Source organism: Lepisma saccharinum, chromosome 27, assembly GCF_977018435.1.
Source record: "Lepisma saccharinum chromosome 27, izLepSacc3.1, whole genome shotgun sequence".
Classification (NCBI taxonomy): domain Eukaryota; kingdom Metazoa; phylum Arthropoda; class Insecta; order Zygentoma; family Lepismatidae; genus Lepisma; species Lepisma saccharinum.
The window spans coordinates 38,147,478-38,166,777 of NC_139255.1; the positions used below are offsets into that span (position 1 = coordinate 38,147,478).

Sequence of the window (19,300 nt, forward strand, 5' to 3'; positions counted from 1 at the left end):
ACCAATCAGAAGCGACCTCTAAGTCACGAGTGTAGTTGTAATGGCGGTCGCGTGAGATGTAAGCAACGTATCACTTCACACTTTTAAACGACGATAACTATTCAGCCAAGAGGAATATCGCTTCGTATTAAACGGTTTTAGGTAGAGAAGAATGGCGCTGATTAAATACATACTTTACAACGTTTACTGTACACGTATGGAAGAATATTTTAGCTTTTTCAATTGTAAACACCGTGCACACAGCATTGACGGTGTAACTCGACGTCCCTATCGTGCTGTATGTATTCTACATTGTTATTGAAACAGTTAACCGAAATGCTCCATAAAAATGTTTTCGTGTAAAGTAATCTGTTGTAAGATTTTACTTCCCTATCAAAATGTGCTCCAAGATCCTTGATACATTTGATCCAACTATTTGTTTTCCATCTAAACCGTAAGCAGTTTTAAACAATTTCGTTTCCTTGAGAAGGATAAGTGTATTTAGTTTTACCCACATTTAAGCCTATTTCCTTGATTTTTACCTTACTCGGAAAGGTTGATCCAGAATTTTACATGCTCTAATTTGTTTCTGTCATTCAGAATTGCATCATTTAAGGTATAAAGTAGTAATGGAATTTGTGCGCAGGTTTTATATCAATGATAAAATCAGAGGTATCTAACGTGTTCGGATAACAGTAACATGTGGTACATTGTCAGAAGCTTTACAAAGATCGAAATATACATTCAGCTGACTTTTTGCATCAGCAATCTGAGATATAAGTAGATAACATCAGTCGTTTGTAAAATATTGGTACATATCTACTTACCATGTCACTTGCTACAGCTTGCCCCAGGTCCTTCCAACTAAGAAAACAGAATGTCGAGTAAAGTTGCAGGAAAATGACACGAGGTTCGATAATGGCGAAATGAACACCTTCACATGTCCTCTATTTATTAAGGACGCACCCGTATAGACTGTTTTAAGAGATCCACGTGCCTCTATTTATAGATTTATGTATCCTGTACTGAGAGATTTACGTACCCATCTGGATTTAAAATTTACAGAAATACCCTCTACTCGATTAAAGTACTGAATTCACTCGCTCATACTTATTCGAGACTCCGACGCACGAGCGTTTATAATGGAATATAAAAATATCAATCGTAGATATCTGTCCTGGCAGTTTCAGCCCACAGTCATCTGTTTCATTTTCATATATCACTGCATTGGTAAGATAGATAGACTAAACTACATTTTAACATTGAGATGATGACTATTTTTACTTGAGTTTCAATTTCACTGAGTCTTTCATTTCACGATCCATATTTGAGGCCACTACCATAGTTATACGTGTACTACTGGGATTCGAGTGTATACCGCTCTTTTTGCCCATTCGAGCGTTATTCGCTCGAGCGAAGAAGCTCTCAATTCCGTACGCTATGTAGCGTCGTTCCTACGAACTATTTGGCGCTCAAGCAAAATGCTCTCCCTGCAACACTGTACACTCCATCAAGTGACGTCCTTTGGTGCTCTCCAGTTTACCACCATTTTGAAGCATACACTTTGTACAATAGCCTTCTACAAAAAGATACATTTTTGCATTATATCTTTTGACTGCAACGTTTCAGATTTACTCACAAAGTTCACATCAAGTTAAATGATAATACAAAAATATATTCATTATTGCAAAATCATTTAGCCTGACACAAGCTTCGTGAATATACTTGAAACGTTGAAGTTAAAATAAGTTTGCTTATTTCATTTGTAATCACATTGGGTTAGTGTGAAGTTGTTATGCAAATCGTACGATCAGCTCAAGGATGGTGTGACTAGTTTGGGCGCAAGAGATCTATGTCATGATCTACATTATTGCTTCCGTTGCTAGACATTGATCTTAGAAAATCCTTCCGGACATTGTTCCTCCTCTCTGTTCCTTGGCATATCAGTTAGGAATTTTTGGATAATTTCTCAAAAGCTTTCGTTTCTAATACTCATCCTTCACCTGAAATAGTGTTATTTTTTCGCAGTGTGGGAAAGTTTGGACATGATGCAATTTCATTTTGGGAAGGGTTATTGACGTTGTGCCTTGAGCACACTAAATATAAGGAATTGTAATTCAATATCTGCATATCATGATTTGGCTAACCTTCGATATAGGTTACATAATGTTGTTAATTTTGTGCTTTTTGCCTGAAAAGACATGGATAATTTGTATTTGTTTTCGATTCTACAAGTTAAATGAAATATATAGTTGACAAAATAATTGATTTTGTGCATTTCCCTGAAAAGACATGAATAATTTGTATTGGTTTTCGATTCTACAAGTTAAATTAAATATATAGTTGACAAAATAATTGATTTTGTGCATTTCCCTGAAAAGACATGGATAATTTGTATTTGTTTTCGATTCTACAAGTTAAATTAAATATATAGTTCGCAAAATAATTTATCGTTTAAAAAAAGCAATTAGCAAGAAAATATTCACGTTTGACCAGTCTGTCTACGAAATTGAATTTCATTGCTTTGGTGTGCAATTAAGGAAACACATAATGTTGTTTCACAATATACTAACTGGCGAAGATCATAGGCACTTAGAATTAATCATCAATTCTATGCAAATTAAAACATAATTTTTCACGTTCCGACTAGAAAACAAAATATTCTTGTGAGTACGTTGTAATATTCTTCGAATCTTAGAGTGCCGTCTGAGTCGTCTCTAAAGATATCCCTTCAGGCGTTAAGTTAATAGGTAATCGTTTTGCGTTATAAGAGGGTGCGTTTTTCTTATGATCATTTTCAATAATCAAATACCCGTGCTACCAGTGCTTTCGAAACAAATATTTTTCGCGATTCTATATTTCGGAGGTCGATAAACCTGTCTTGCTATTATTTTTTTTATGTAACCGAATGTTAGGTATGTTTTATTTTCCCCAAATTTTGAAGTTTCAATTAGTTATTATTTTCCTTGATGTTTGCGCCATTTATAGATATTGATATTATTGTCAGTTTTTTAATTTTAAAAAATTCAGGAGGTACTTCAGATTTTTCATTTTCCTCATTATTTTTTAATACGAGATGTTACCTAATAGAAAGCATTTCAAAATGTGTATTTACAATGACGGTTTATTAAAATGTCTCACCATTATTATTTAAAATATACGATTTTGTATTAGTAATACTCAGTTTCAGAATTTTTATTCTTTTCGGGAAGATTTAACATTCCACCTTAAAATTCAAACTTGATAATAACAATTGAAGGGGTCGGGTGTAAAACATGGAAAGTGACAAAATGCAGGTTTCAAGATATTGAAAGTTGAGGTTTCAAAAAAATCTGATTTAAAAATTAGAATAAATTTCTAAATTATTTACAGCAAATATGATTCACTTGTATGTTTACGATCATACAAACATGATATTTCATCCGAATTATTTTTTCGGTGGTGCTACATGCGATTTGTTTGAGGGTTGTTCAAGGAATTGTTGTAGTTACCATGCTTTACATGCAACGATATTATCAAAATGAGTGATCAGATACCGCTTTATTCAAGCTAACTTGTGAAGTCAGTTCAATAATAATAATATTTTGACATTAGATGTTTTATAGCAACCATAAAAATTTGCAACAGAAAAATGAAAGCCTTTAATAATAATAATTTTATTCAATAAACAATAACACTGGTCAACAAATTTTTAATTTTTTTTTGCGACATGAATGAAAATTCACTTTTCTGCATCAACCCATGATGCTGAACACGAAACTGACAATGAAAATGCCACTCGACTTCTGTTTAAGAATTATACGAGGTATTGTCGAAAAGTCGGGTTTCCCAATGTTGAAACGTAGTGCAATGACGTATGCTTGGTGTGCATGTGACTTTTACGCTTTAACTGTATTATACGAACAGCACAAAACATGGGTACATTTCCATTTGCCTTTTCCAAGTAAATGCATGAATCAAAGTTTTTACATTAATCACAAAATAAATATTTTTCTACTATACTACTGTAGGGCTTGTTCTTTACTTACGTGGGATTAAATCTGCTTCCTCTTTGCTTCTCTCTTGTAGTGAAGTTAAGGATCATCCCTGGTTACTGTCCAGCAATAGTCGGCAAGCATTTCTGTACTCCATTTCCCTTGGTTTATTTTCTGGATTACAGATATTTGTTGGTGGAAACGCTTACCGTGTTCATCACTTACCTCCCCACAACTTTTCGTGAAGATATTGAGATGAGAGTGTAGAAAATGCAATTAAAGGGACATATTGCAACCCATTTTTTGATACGATGAAACCAAATTATTTACAAGTTTTTCATAGTCTTCAGCACGTTTGTTTCCCAAGAAATTGTTTGAGGCTTCTCTGAAAGAACTCCATGCACCTTTCTCAACATCACTTATCAGGTGTTCGAGGATCTCGTCCTGGTGAAGTTGACGAATTTGAGGGCCCACACAAATTTTTGGAGATTTCTTAAGTAGATATTTGAATTCCAAAGAGTTTTGATCCAACTTTTTAACAAAGTTTTTGATCAGTCCAAGCTTTATATGAAGTGCAGGAAGTATAATATTTTCACATTCAACGAGAGGTTCATTTTGTACATTCATATTTCCAGTTTCCAATCCAATGGCCAATCATTTTTAATGAAATGAAAAGCTCTGTCTGCTATTCCATTCGCAGAGGAAACAGCAATATTTCGTATAGACTTGTTGGAGTCCAGTTAAAATAGCAATGACTTTCAAATCTGCACATATTTTCCATTTGTAGTTGTTGTATTTAATTGATTGAAGGAGGAATTTTAGGCTATCATACGATTCTTTCTTTTGCACAGAATAACCAATAGGGATTGACGGCAATTGATTGCTGTTATGAAGAAGTACAGCTTTTAGACTTAATATCGATGCATCTATGAACAACCGCCACTCTTCACAGATGTGCTTAATGTCCATTGCCCCCAATAAACCATTAATATCACTGCAGTATATCAGATCTCCTTCAGTAGAAAAGTATTCTCCCAACTTTTTCTGACGGTCAAGATAAAATGACACCTTCACATTTCTAGCCAGAAAATTCCATTGTTGAAGTCTGGCGGCTAAAGCTCTGCCTTTGCTTTTATTTTGAAAGTTCAGGATCTCTCACTAAATCATTCATTTCAATCTGGCTAACCTTGTGCTGTTCTGTAAGTTTAACATCAGCTGCAAAATCCGGATCTGTAGATGTGGAAGGTTATGGATCGTACGGTTCGTCGTGTGAGTCTACGGAATAGGATTCAGGGGGTGTTGGAACAGGTAGTTCATTACTATGCGCCACAGGACGAGTAGCAGAACGAATATTTTGAAATACAGTTGTCTTCTTTTTAGTATTGGACATACGTTGTATTGGTGGGACCATACAAAAAAAACAATCGTCTGTATGATTAGTGGGCTCCAACCAAATCATGGGAATAGCAAATGGCATCGATGGTCTTCTGTGATTCAACCAGTCCAGCAGGTCTTAAACAGAAATGTGGAGCCCAAGTCTTATCTTCATCTCCAAATTTGCAGTATTTACCGAAATACAGATTGTAGGCTGTTCTTACAGCAGGGGTAATATTTCTCCGCTGTCCAGAAAACACAATTTGACCACAAACATAACAGAAATTGTTAACATTGTTAATGCATTTGCGTGGCATTTTTTACCAAATCACTCAGCAATTTAATTAAATGCCAACCTTACCATAAAGGGACCACGTAATATACAAACACGATCTGCGATAAATGCACACACTCAACCTAGTTTTATAAAGCCACAATCACGTCTGCACAAATGAACAGCTCACAAAACAATGAATAAAGAGGTTTTGTGGCTGGTATTGAACAGTTCCCCCTTTCATTACAACAAATAAACAAAGATAAGATAAAAAAAGAAAAACTCAACATTTACTTCTTACATCTATGCAATACCATATATATAGGGAACTACTCCAAATCAACAATGCCCTGTAACTCAATTATAATTAGTCAATTGCGATTTTTAACTACAGTTTCGTATTTAGGGGACCAATATTGACTAGAAATTGTATATATCACTCATGTCGCATTTTGGCTGTTGACCAGTGTAACCTGAGCTACTTGTTGTAACAAGTTTTTGCTTTCCTATGTCTATGACTGAAATGAACACCATTAGAAAAGTAGATTTCATCGTTTTATTACGTTAGTATTTAAAAAATAAGTTCTGAATGCTTTTGATTAAAAATAACTTCCTTTTATCTATATGGAGATCAATATTCGTAAAAAAAATTTTATATATGAGCGGTTTTTCACCTTTACATATCTACTTCACACACATAGAGGCTCTATTTATAACCTCAGCATGCCTAGCAGAATGCGATTCACAAGTCTCTCTTGATACAAAGCTGTCTTACGTAGACTGTCCAAATTGCATACAATGGCAATATTAGATTTTTTGATTCAATAAGGAATTTATACATAAAATAGGGATGGCCTCTTTTTTACGAAAAATTGAAAATCTAAAAATATTTTTTTCGAAAATGAAAAGTGAAATTACGAAAAAAAAAATTGAAAAAGAATTAACGATTTCGAAAAACGATTTTTTTTTCGTAAAATCGAAAAATTTCATTTTCGAAGATCGAAAAACATTTTTTTCGAAAAGGCCATCCCTAGTTTAAATCTCTGTCTTCAAGATAACAAATACCGGCCCCCGTGGCGGAGTGGTTACGAAATCGCGCTACAACACCAAGGGTCCCGGGTTCGAATCCCAGCCTGGCCATGGATGTTTGAGTGCTTATTCGTCAATTTAATCATATTACTCATCTCCATATTCGCAAATAAACCAAAAGTGACACAAGACGTGAAGTAAAATAAAGCAAATCAATGAAGAAACAATTATGACCTTGTAACTTTCTGTTGTATTTTTCTTTAACTTTGTAAAGAATGATTTCAAATGTACACAGGGCTTAAGTTTTTAATAGTTTTCACTGATATTTAGCTCTTATGGATTAAAATAGTTATAATTTCGAACCAAGAAGAAGACATATTTGCAATATCAACAATAAAATAATTTGCTTTCATCAAAGTCACACATATCATAAACACGAAAGTTAATTAAATTACAAATACGTTATTAGGTCCACCATAAAAATATTATAACTTTTAAAATGCACATTACAGATTTATGAAAGAAATATTTTATAAAAAAACTAAACTGTTCCAAATAATTGATATGATTCAGATCAAATTACATATTCCTTAAGTATACATTTTTGACGTTGCTTGTAAGGCATGGTATCTTAAAGCAGCCTTAAATACGCATACCCAATTAAAATCAAACGAATTTCTATGTGACAACAGTTATTTATATCTAGTAGAAGAAAAGTATGTGCTTCTCTACTAGATTGCAGTTCACATCCAGCTACGAGAGTAAAATTTAATTCGAAACTGCCATTATGAGCACTGCTGCATGTAAACAATGGTATGTATCTACAGTAGATACCACGTTTTACATGAAATAGAATGTACGTGGCCATGCACAGTTTTAGTCGCATTTTTGATTGGCAACCTCTTCATTCTCCTCATTCTTAGTCGCTGGTACATATTCCGGATCATTATGGGAATCATATACACTTTCTAACTCGTTCTCATCTTTGCTGTTGCCTCAATACTCGCGAACTTTCCGAGACACGTTGCAATTCAGTAACAGCCGTTTCGCCGCCATCTTTGCTTCTTACCATTCTTTAAATGAAACAACTGGTAGATACCATAACTTTCAACGCGTCTAGCTCTGTCATCTGTTGACGAAACGAAACACTTCGAGTACGATTCGACTCCATTTGCGATGGACTACACGTTGCACATTGTAACTCCAAAATGACCAAAATGTCACTTACCATGTTTTACACCCGAGCCATTTAATTATGGAAAAATAATACAAAATATCTGTAAGGGAAGGTAATTGTCTTTCCCCGATTGGGTAGAAACATGGAAATGGAGAGACTGATTAAGGAAATGCAGAGGGGAGGAGAAATTCCATGTTTTATATAACCTATTTAAGACTATGTATGAAATTTGCATACTTTCTTTTCTTTAAGGTTCAATTTCATTTCTTCTCTTTATATTTTAAGGATGTTTCTATTTATTTATTTATTTATTTATTTACTTGTTTGTTTATATATGTGCTTTGTATTTGTCCTCCGCTACTTCGACATTACCGATTTGAATGTACACTTCAAGAATTAAATTAATAAATTGAAGTGTTCAACTGATGAATTCCTATAAATGTAAGAGCATGCTGAGAGAAAAATATAAACTATTTGAAACTCGGACCACAACATTCATTCGTTTGTGTTGAAAAAACACTTTTGTAACGAAGATGAATAGAAAGGAAGCCAATTTGTTGCAATAACTATCTTGAATCAAAATTAGTTTTTTTCTCCTTTTGAAATAATGTCTTTGAAACTCACAATTAGTCAAAAAATGGCAGAAACGCGAAGTGAAATAAATGAATTCGTTTATTCATCATGCCTCATGCCCTTCAAACTTTTGAACGACATTAGAGTTCAGTCATTTTCTAAAAGAATTCCATGCATTTCCATGCATAAGTAAATCAAGCAATTATTCGTGCAGCGGTGTGAATTTTAGTCGAATCTCTTCTAACAGATACACTTCATTCTATCAAGCCTATTCAATCACACCAGCACTCTTCTAGTGTAACTATTTTGATAATAATTTCTTTGGAATGATTGTTTATTCCACTATTCTAGCACTAAATAAACGTAATTGTTCCCATAATTGTAACTCGAGGATAACTACTAACTTAGTTGCACAAGAAATAGTATGATTTCTGATTACAAACACAGTCATAGAAATATATTCAGGAAATGTGTAAATACACCAGTTTTCAAAGATTTAGGTACAGCATATTAACTAAATATGCTTTACTAAATATATTTTCAAGAACAGGATCAGAAATTAATAAGAATGACATTTAACTCATTGAGCTGGTGTTTCTAAAGTGGCCAATTTTCATGAAGAATCATCTTTACTTGAGAAAAATATGCTAGGGTTAACTATGAACTTGATTTATCGACGTGAGAAATTAAGTATGAAAGTTTTGAACAAAATCGGAATCCATGTAATGTAACTTTTATGTCGGAAACTAATATGCCGGTGTATACTATTCAAATGTGATGTGCTTTTTCTATCAATTTTTGAATTATTTTTTGTTGTATGTAATGTAATTCCTTTCATTCCTAGGTGGCTTTAGCTTTAAATCACAAGGTATATGGTTTCATGTTATTTGTTGTAATTTTGTGTAGATTTTGTTTTCTTAATTTTTTATCGAATGTCTGAGTAGTTGCTTTGCTTCATTTCTTGACGTTTTCTAACTGTACTTATATGCATGATAGATAAATCTTATTTCGATTATTAACAATGTGAATGGTGTAGAGTTGCTTTATCAAGCGGGATTCTTTCAATTTTACGTATTCTGCACTGCTTGTTGAAATATTTAAAACTGAAAACAAATCTTGAGTTACTATTATTTTCCACAAGCTTGCATTACTAAATATTTTCATTGAGAGTAGCAAATTAATATCAGAAATAGAAAATTATTTACCTCAAGCAATTCTACTTTCATTAAAAAGATTAAAATATGGAGGAGGTAAGGAGCAAGTACAATAAAAATGAAAGTAGAAGCCAGTACTTGAAGTTTTTATAGGCTATTCTGTGGCTAACTTCACTGTCGTTAGGTTTTCAACAGTGGTTATATTCACTTACGATGTGACATCTCTGTGCAACAATCAAGAATTGTTTCAAAATGTGAATATTGAAGACTTCTTGGGTTTTAAGGACATCATGAATTATCATCAACGAGCTTTCGAAGAAACAGTGATAATTATTTTGGTGTTGTATCTGTACGTTCCTATTTTAAATGTATGTTTTGCTGTTAGGTGTTTTGAATGTCATTTTGGGGACTGAAGGTTGAACACCTTTTTCTTCTCGCCTGTTCTGTAGTCTGCACTGTAGGAGGCACATTTTTGGCTAGTATGCATGTAGGTAAAAAACAGTCTCTCTCCAAAAGCACGACCCTGGACCTTCGCACGCCTCTGAACGCATTCTTTCGCCCATTTCTCCTTGCCACACTGCTTTCACACTTTCTCTTTCACGGGCATATATATATACTATCTTTCTGGGAGACTTTCAACTGTCAGTCCTTCAACCCGTTTGATCTGGTTAGTTCTCATTATCTCCAGTAGTAAACGAACTGTAGACTCTTGCTTCCCAGAATGCATTTCGTTGACCAACCTCAAGCCAACTGCTTGTAATCTGTATGTTTCCTCCTTTAGAGCTTGTAAAAATCTTGTAAAACACACGGCACGTACTGTAACTATTCACCAGCATGGTTTATTGTAGAAACCGGACTCACCAACCGCCAGACCTGAATCCAAATTATAAATATTTTGTTTAATCAAGTTGATTCTGAAAGGAATCTTTTTAAACAGAAAACAAAGAGATCCTCTGATTGGTTCATTCTGCTTTTTCTAGGAAGGTCACATATCAAGGCATAGCAGGTCCAGGGCGTCGAATTTTACGCTACCGGTCGGAGGTGCTGCCACCTATGATCCTTATTTTGAACCAGAGAAGTTTCAAACGCCCAGTGAAGATTCAGGGGTGGACTTAGCGAACGGGTCTTGCTATGGAAGTTCTAAAGGTTTTAGGTGAGCAACACCCCTTGTCTATTTCTCTATCTCATTCCCTGCTGTTTATCTCTTTCTCTCTCTCCGCCACTGCTGTCACTTTTTATTTCTTGTCTTCCCATCTTCGCCTTCCCTGCTGTTGCTACCCACACGAAATTAATCGCACATCGTTTTAGGAGGACAAAAGAGATTTGAGAAGGCTGGTAGGCATACTAGACTTTATATTTTAACTGGTTCCTCTGTAGCAAATAATAGAATATAAACAACACCACGCAAATTAATATACTTCCTAAATATTCATTTAGATAAATACATAATCTAAATAATATATATACTTAGCAAAATAAGATGTGCGTCGTTTGTCTTGTAAGTTGTGTGGTTATGTGCCGAGATTAAGATTTCAATACATTTGCACACTCAAAGTTTCAACAAAAACTGAGTTATTTAAGAGTTCTGCTGAATTAATTTCAACAGTTTTGTAAAATGTTAAATATTATTATTGTAGTTTTTCTTCAATTTGAAGAGAATTTGATTGTCTTTCAAGTTTTGGAACTTTAACTAATAGAATGTATAAGTAGTCGGTTTATAATATTTTAGTGGTGGCCGCGGTGGCTCAGTCGGTAACGCGTCTGACTACCATGATAAAGGTTCGATCCCCGGCCGGTTCAACTTTTCTAACGATGGAAGCGGCCCCGGCGCCCACCCAGCGTCGAATAACATGGGTACCTGGGGAAACCTGGGAGGTAAAGGCGGTCAGGGGCGTGGTGCTGATCACATCACCCCCACTCACGACCGGATCAAGAAAGTGTGGGGCGTTACCCCCACACCCCCTATACGCCTTCATGGCGTGGTGCTAAGCACAGGGGAACACTTTACTTTACTTTACTTTACTTTATAATATTTTAGTAATTATTATTATTACATACTTCATTACATGTATTAATCGTGTGTTATTATTTGTTCGCTGTTGCGCTTGTACTTAATGAACGAATCTTTCTTTATAGTTGAAATATTTGAAAGAGTTGACGTTAAAATACATTAAAAGTAACCAATTCTTTAATTTACAAATAAACCCTTCAAAGGCAATTTTTAATTAAACTGAATTTATAAATATTAACTTATTAAAATTGTGATATTCCTGTACATTCATTCTATTGTAGATAGATTTTAGCTCGCCCAAAAACGTGACACAATCACATTTTATCAGATCTATATCTCATTAGTATCCAAATTCATTTAGTTCATTCCTAAATTTGCATGAATTTTATGGAAAGCGAGATATAACCAATTAACAAATTATATTTTGTTAAATAACCGATTTTTACACTTGTACAAATTTAATTTGTAGAAACATTTCAGATGCTCAAGAAAGCAGCTGCCAACAAAATTGGAGTCTTTTGTTGATTTCAGAATTGTAGAACTTGCATAGTGTCGTAGTTTTGTTCACAAAGAAATGCATTTTAGAATTAGAAATATTGCAACATAACGTGAAGTAAGCTATAATTAAAATGCTGTACTTCAGATCTTTTTATTGAATTTTTAAATATTTCTGCTGAACCACATAGATTAATGTTTTAGTTTCCATAAACTTTAGAGTGGAATTCTTATTACTGCATAGTAACATTACGACAATCGGAGGAAATCTTTAATTTAATCTGATCTTATTTGGAATACAAAATAACATTCTGCGATTTTGTTAGTTCATTGGCTAATTTAAACAACAAATAGAAAGTAACAATATATTTGTGAATACCATAAAGTAATGTCATGGTATTAATACTTCCATCAATTTGAAGCAAAGGAAAGGGTGGAACAAACTACACTTTACAAATTAACAATATTTTTCAACGAATGGCTGAAAGTTTGTTTTGATGTCAAAGTTATTACATTTCTCCCAACAATTTTTCAATTTTCTAATTTGCAGAAAAGAACATTTAGAAGACTCATAATTGTTGTATGTATAAAAATATCACTAAACGTACATAATAATTATCAGAATACAACAGTTATACATTGATTAGTATATAAATGTTGATTTATTTGATTATAAATAACATGAAAAAGTCATGTTAACGCATGTCCTGATAAAATTTTATCGTTTACCAGCCTTCTGTATTTCTTATAGTTTTATTTTAATCATGTTTGTGTTAGTCAATTACTTTAGTTTGCATTATCACTTATAGGTCTAAGTGTTTTCGAATGAAACTGCAAATATTGTGTTGATATGTTTGCAAATTGTAGAAAATTTTACTTTTCCCAGCATGTTGTAAGTACACAGAGTCCCATGCAGTACAAGACATTTTGATTATAATTACTACTTACAGAAGAAACAAAGAAATAAAGTAATGATAAAAAGATAATAATAAAAGTTTAATTAATTTTCAATACCTGAGAAGAAGGTATAATTTACAAAAGTATTTTTACATCAAGAAAACATTGTTGCATAACCTTGCATATATGAATTTGCGAATATGTTTTTGTAAACAGTATAGTCTTTGTATGTTATTCGATGCTTTTTTTTTGTTAAGACTTATGCTGCAATATAGTTCATTGTACAGACTATATTTTCCATCCCTTATACGTAAAAGTTGCACATTTTGACCAGATATAGCTACTAATTACAACTACTTACATATGAACTTCCAAAAAAAGTTCATCTCCATCTTTTGGTGCAAACTTTTAATGCAAGAAATTAAACAAATTTTCTACTAGTGGTATCTGCCCTACGAATTTCTAGCATTAAATATATCAATATACATTTTTAAGTCAACAATATCAAATACGTAAAATATTAAGTATTCCTTGATAAAAAGTCAATTTCACAACGGTTGTCATTGAAAAGCATGAAACAGTGCCTCCTTCAGGAGCAAGTTTAATTTTAAATTCTAATGAAAATATTTGTTACACATGTGATTATTATATTGTTATGAGGGAGGTAAAATTATCCCTCACAAAGATAAAAATATACTTTAGGTCACGTGTACTTAGTTTAGATCTTGCGGTTTTAAATCTCTATCAACCTCATTAATTCACACCACATACTACCTTTGTTGATTGTTAAATGAAAGTAAAAAAAACAGAATTTTTTAATATCAAACTGCCCTTATTTGCTAGTAAGTTTCGTGAATCAAAATTAAATGTGGCAATATATCAAATTATGCATATTAGTGTACTTACAATTTGCTAGGTAAAGTGCACTCTTACAATCTATTGATGTACTTGTTTGAATTTATTTGTGCTAACTTGAATACACAAATTTTCGACATTCATAATTTTAAATGCTTGATATCATTGCTTCTTAATTTTGCAATCCAAATATTGTACCATTGAAATTATAATTTACAAAGAAATTTTCACTATTGCAATACCTTAAGATATGATATTTGGCTCATTCCATATTTATTCAGCTTTTTAATTTCTTAGTTGTAGATATAATTGTTTTGTACATAAGTGTATTTTTATTATAAATTTTAAATATATGATGTTCAAGATAAATATTCACAATCAACCATCACTTTTGTACTTTAATCCGGAAATACCGAGGAGTTGCCTGGTATTTTTGTGTAATAAATAATATTAATGTTTGGTGGAACTATGTGCATATAAACAAAGCCCATGTTGGTAATTTTTAACCTTGATTCTGTGACAGTTATCTTGAGCATCACACGCAATATAAACTTGATTTCATGTTTCTTAAGAAATTTATATGTTGCAGTATTGACCATTTTTTATTTTAGTTTTCTTAAATTAAACCCTTTTATGTTATTTTTCTCTTTTTGTTGCTAATTTCTTTCGCTCTAGCAATAGGCGATGTCTTTCGAAAACAGAAATCACTAAGAGATAGTTGTAACATCACTACGCTCTCATAGAAACTTTTCATAACTCAATGAATGACTTATATGCTGAACCTATATCGATTGTCACAAACAGAAATCACAAATGTTATTTTTAATGTAAATTACTATATGCCCCCTATATAACTTTCCGAGAAATTTGTGGTGTAAATTTTAGACATTGCACGTTAACAGACTGGTTAAACATTAACATTTTCTGCAAACATAAAAATCTTGTGCACTTAGGAACGGGGGGAATGTATTTATTTATATGGATATTTTTTTGACACACACCATATTGTTTGGTTTATTCGCCAACTTAAGATGCGTTTGACTTGTTTTCTGAACATTTCGTTTAGTATTAGATTAGGTTCCATCCTTGGTCAGCAAGGTAATTTATATATCGTTAACACTTCCTTGAGTATGGAATTAGATTGTTGATTATTCTGTGTGCTCCGAATTAGTGGCGTCGGCATAAAGGAAATCTGGGAGGGGAGGCTTAATATTTTTTTTTTAAAAAAAAAAGAAAGGATAGGTTTTAAATATATACAAGAATTTTCAAAGTGGATTGATTTAAATGAGGTTGATTTAAATCTCGATTTATATCACTTGAAATAAATAATTTATAGAATAATGCACTCAAGGATTTTGTAGATATCAGAATCACTTTTGGTGAAAGTACATTAATCTCGGAATCATTTAATTGTGTTTATTAGGCTCTAAGAAATGAAGAGAAATGAAACAAATTATATGAACTGATGGGGTGAAGCTCATACGAAAGGAAATGTAAATTTATCTTGACTTAGAATTCAATAATTTTTGTAGGCAAAAATAGCAAGAAAAATATACAAAATACTAATCATGTTAAACAGTAAACAGTGTCATTATCATTATACTGTAAATAAATATGGCAGCTGATATTTTACAAACTATCATTTAAAAAATTCCAAAATTGAGCTACAAAAACTTCAAAATATTTTAAGTTACAATTATATAGTACATCTAGAATGTTTTATTTTCAGTGGAAGGAAAGTTACTGAAATTATGCATTATTGTTTCATTAACACACTCAAGAAACATTTCCATAGTGTTCATATATATAGCCTGACAAGTTAAGTCCCGATATGCGCAGATCGCTGCGGAGCACTTCCTATCACGTCATCCTCCCCACCACTCTTCTACTCACTGGTCTGGCGTTGAGCGTACCAGTGGTGCCAACTCAGCAAAATTAAGCTAAAACAAATATGACAAACAATTTTCAATGTTTAGCGTGACGGTGTATGCAGGCTCCTATTATATCAGTGGTTCATTTTATTTAATCCGGCCTTTGAAAATGCGTGCGGTGCGCCGATCGTAAACTGTAGTATTACGCACGCGCGTTAAGGTTTATAACGAAGAGAAACTACAGGGCGAATGACTTCATTTTCTGAATGCGACATCGAGCAGTGGCCAGTTTTTTTTTAAAAAACCGAATGGGGTGGTGGTTCGTTTGTTTATTCCACAACAATCACTACGAGAATGCAATCTGATAACACGCTTGCCTGTGTTCTTTTCTAAAGCATTGAAATGTTCATGCTCTTTACTCTTGGCTGCAAGATTCTTACTTTGAAAGAGATGGACTTATGGGCGAGCGTGTAGATGAACTGAATTAGACTTGGTGAAGCCGATTCAGACACGGACACAGATTCATCGTTAGACACAGACTCGGATGAGTGGGAGAGTGAAGCTGAAGAAGGAGAACTGGAAAACATTTAGAAGGTGAGCTCAGTTCTATCGTTTATATATCTTTCATTTTTCTATAGTTTTATTTCAACATTTCTTATGCTGGTAAGAAATATCCCTAATATAACTTAATTCATTTAAGGTTTAAAGGGAAAATATCAAAATGTATTTAGAATTTAGCGTAATCAATAGGTAGCGTAGGTGACGGGATACTAATTCATGCCTAGGGCCTCCCCCATGGCGCAGTGGTAGCGTCATTGCCTTGTAATCAAGGGGTCCCGGGATCGATACCCGGTGGAGGCACAAGTGGTTCGGATCCCACTTTAAACTGTAGGTCCAGTCCCGATTAACCTTACTGTGCATAAAGTGGACTTAAAACACCAACTCAAACCAAACCAAACTAATTCATGCCTTTCACATTCAAATTTCGTTGAAAATTCTCAGACGATTCCCCTCCCTCCAGGTTGCAACACTGCGAACGAACATCGCCGCAGACAATGGAGTGGGGAAATGTGATGTGAGGTGCGCAAACAATGGATTGCAGCGTCTTGTTTTTAAACTTGTCAAGTTATATATAGTACTAGAAACAAAAAAGAATGCATATTTACATATAATTTGTTGGTTTCTTTAAACAAACTGTTTAAAACTTTTACAGGGCCTTTTACTAGGCAAAAAACCATGCAAGCAATTTTGAGCATGTTTTTTGAAAAAAAAATCGATTTAAATCAAAACAATCAGCAAAACTGTTTTTTTAAAAAATAAAAATCATTATTTTTATCGACCCTGATAATTTTTAAGAGACTGACCTCCTTAAGTCTAAGTGATTGAACTACTTCAGCCTTCATTAGGTATGGATGTAAGATTTCTCTCAGTAGATCAGTAACAGGGGGCGTTATTATACTAGATATTAGCGACGTAATAGTTCTGTCTTTACATAGAGGAAAAGGTATAAATATAGGTCCCCCTTTTTTATTTTGTCATTTCTGAGGAAAAAAATTAATATATCAAGCACTTGCCTTTAAAATGCATATCTATGAAATATATACTTAAATGTAATATCATGCTAAAGTATAGAATGATAAATGATGTATTTCAAAATTGTGGTCTAAATATGGGCTACTAGTGGTAGGATCACAAAAAGCAATTAAAATTTTAAAAAACAGTCATTTATCGCTAAAACATTATAAAATTCATATTTATGAATAATCTGATGTTTTGAAAATCACACGGAATGGGAAAAATCGAAATTAAGAAAAACATCCAAATATTTGTTGAAAATGTGATCTCAGCATTAGACCTCATGTCATAGCCCATATTTAGACCATCACGCTATTTTTCTTCTTCAATTTATTTTCGCTCTCTGTAGTACATATTTCACAAACAAATCGTGGCATTATAAAAGCCAACATTTGTTTTATGTACCGCTAATATCATAACCTATACAAAACAGATGAGAATTCAGAAAACGCTGAGTTAAAACATACCTGCAAAAAGTTTTCGGAGGTCACAATTCTATAACAGCGTCCAAGGCCGAAACTAACCACCACTTTCTCTTGCGAACTGGCGCCGCAACCTTTGTCCTTGACAGATAACCAGTTCCAATAGCCTCTGCCAGGCTGCATCACCCGAGAGCGCTGATAACTCCAAAACCCATATTTAAACCTTCGCCCATATTTAGAACTTTCTCCTCTAATGGAGTGATATGAATAGATATTATACTCTTTAGAGAAAACAATGACTTAATAACATGTAATAAGAGTCACATTCAAATGAATGCATCGATGAAAATCGCTATTCGGTTCATGTAAAATAACTTTTTTCGAGGACTCGTAGCGTCGAAACGAGGAGTAAATGAACAAAACGTTAGTGAGAAATGTTGTTTGTCACGCTGGTAAAGTTTGTTGGTGTTGTGTAGCGACACACTGTGTGTGTATTGGTGTGTGTATGTGTGTGTGCTACTGTACAATATGTATGATGGCATACGTTTTGAATTATTGCAAATTGAACCAATTATCTTTAATTTGTTCTCTCGACTGCCAATTTAATTTAGAAACTCTCAACAATTGAAGAGTCTGGACTGCAAATTCTGATCAATAAGCTTCCGCTTGGTATGTAGGCCTCAGAACTAATCAGCCAATCAGATTAATAGGTCGAATCGAATGAACATTAAAATGGGGTGTTTGAAAGCATATTTTCCCATTTCTAATTTTGTTATTTTACGTCTCTCTTCTGCCACGTTTGGCTAATCGCCACGATGAGAATGTGTGATAATTATATGAAAATGATAAGTAGCCACTAGCAAGAAACATCCATGACCTCGATGGGACTCGAACACGGGGATTTTGGTGGCGAGATTAAAATTGGGCCACTTAAACTCGTTCGCTACATTACACTAAAACGTACAATGAATTTCAGCACTGGAAACAGCTTCTGCTGACAAGAATGAAAAGGTACAGTGTATCGTTCTTGTGCAAAATGAATGTTCCCGCCAAAAGTGCTCGACGTGAAGCTCGCACATGAGACAGGGAACCAATCACCCGTTACAGAGATGCTTTCTGATTGGCTTTCCTTTTCGGTTGTGCCTATTTCATTGGATAGAGAGAATCGTTACGTGTGACGTTAATAAATCGAGAAGGAGATTTATTTTTCCCTCCTTAGTAATGCAATATACAGGGTAATTATAAATGATTCATCAGGTTTGAAAGGGCTGCATTAAAAAATATATAACACACATAAAGAATGATACATGAAAATAAACAGAAACTGTCCAAGTTTCAGACATACCTAGGTACTTTCAAAAATGTTCAATGTGTCTTCCTTTCGTCACACGACACACATCTATGCGATAGTCTTGTTTGCCCCATACACGCTCTAGCATATCCCTACTAACGGTCGTAAATTCAGCTGTAATGCGATCCTGCAGCTCAACCAAAGTTGTTGGTAGTGGGTGGCACATACACTGTGTCTTTCACATGCCCCCAAAGGAAAAAATCACAAACCGTTAGGTCGGACGCTGTACGGTAACAACGGAAAAACACTTCTCATGTTCCAAAACACAGAATGCTTTCTGCTGCATAGA

The 19,300-nt window shown here is 33.7% G+C and overlaps 1 protein-coding gene across 6 annotated transcripts in view; it reads left to right on the top strand.

Annotated features, from left to right (window-relative positions):
• Positions 1-19,300, top strand: part of dysc (whirlin protein dyschronic) — an 817,084-nt gene that overhangs the window by 597,509 nt on the left and 200,275 nt on the right. For 3 of the 6 annotated variants that reach the window (XM_083113360.1, XM_083113362.1, XM_083113361.1), the window contains one exon: positions 10,515-10,687. The exons of the other annotated variants lie outside the window; for them this stretch is intronic. In XM_083113360.1, coding sequence (XP_082969486.1) covers positions 10,515-10,687 — 173 coding nt within the window. The remainder of the gene's footprint in view (positions 1-10,514; positions 10,688-19,300) is intronic. 6 annotated transcript variants of the gene reach the window in all.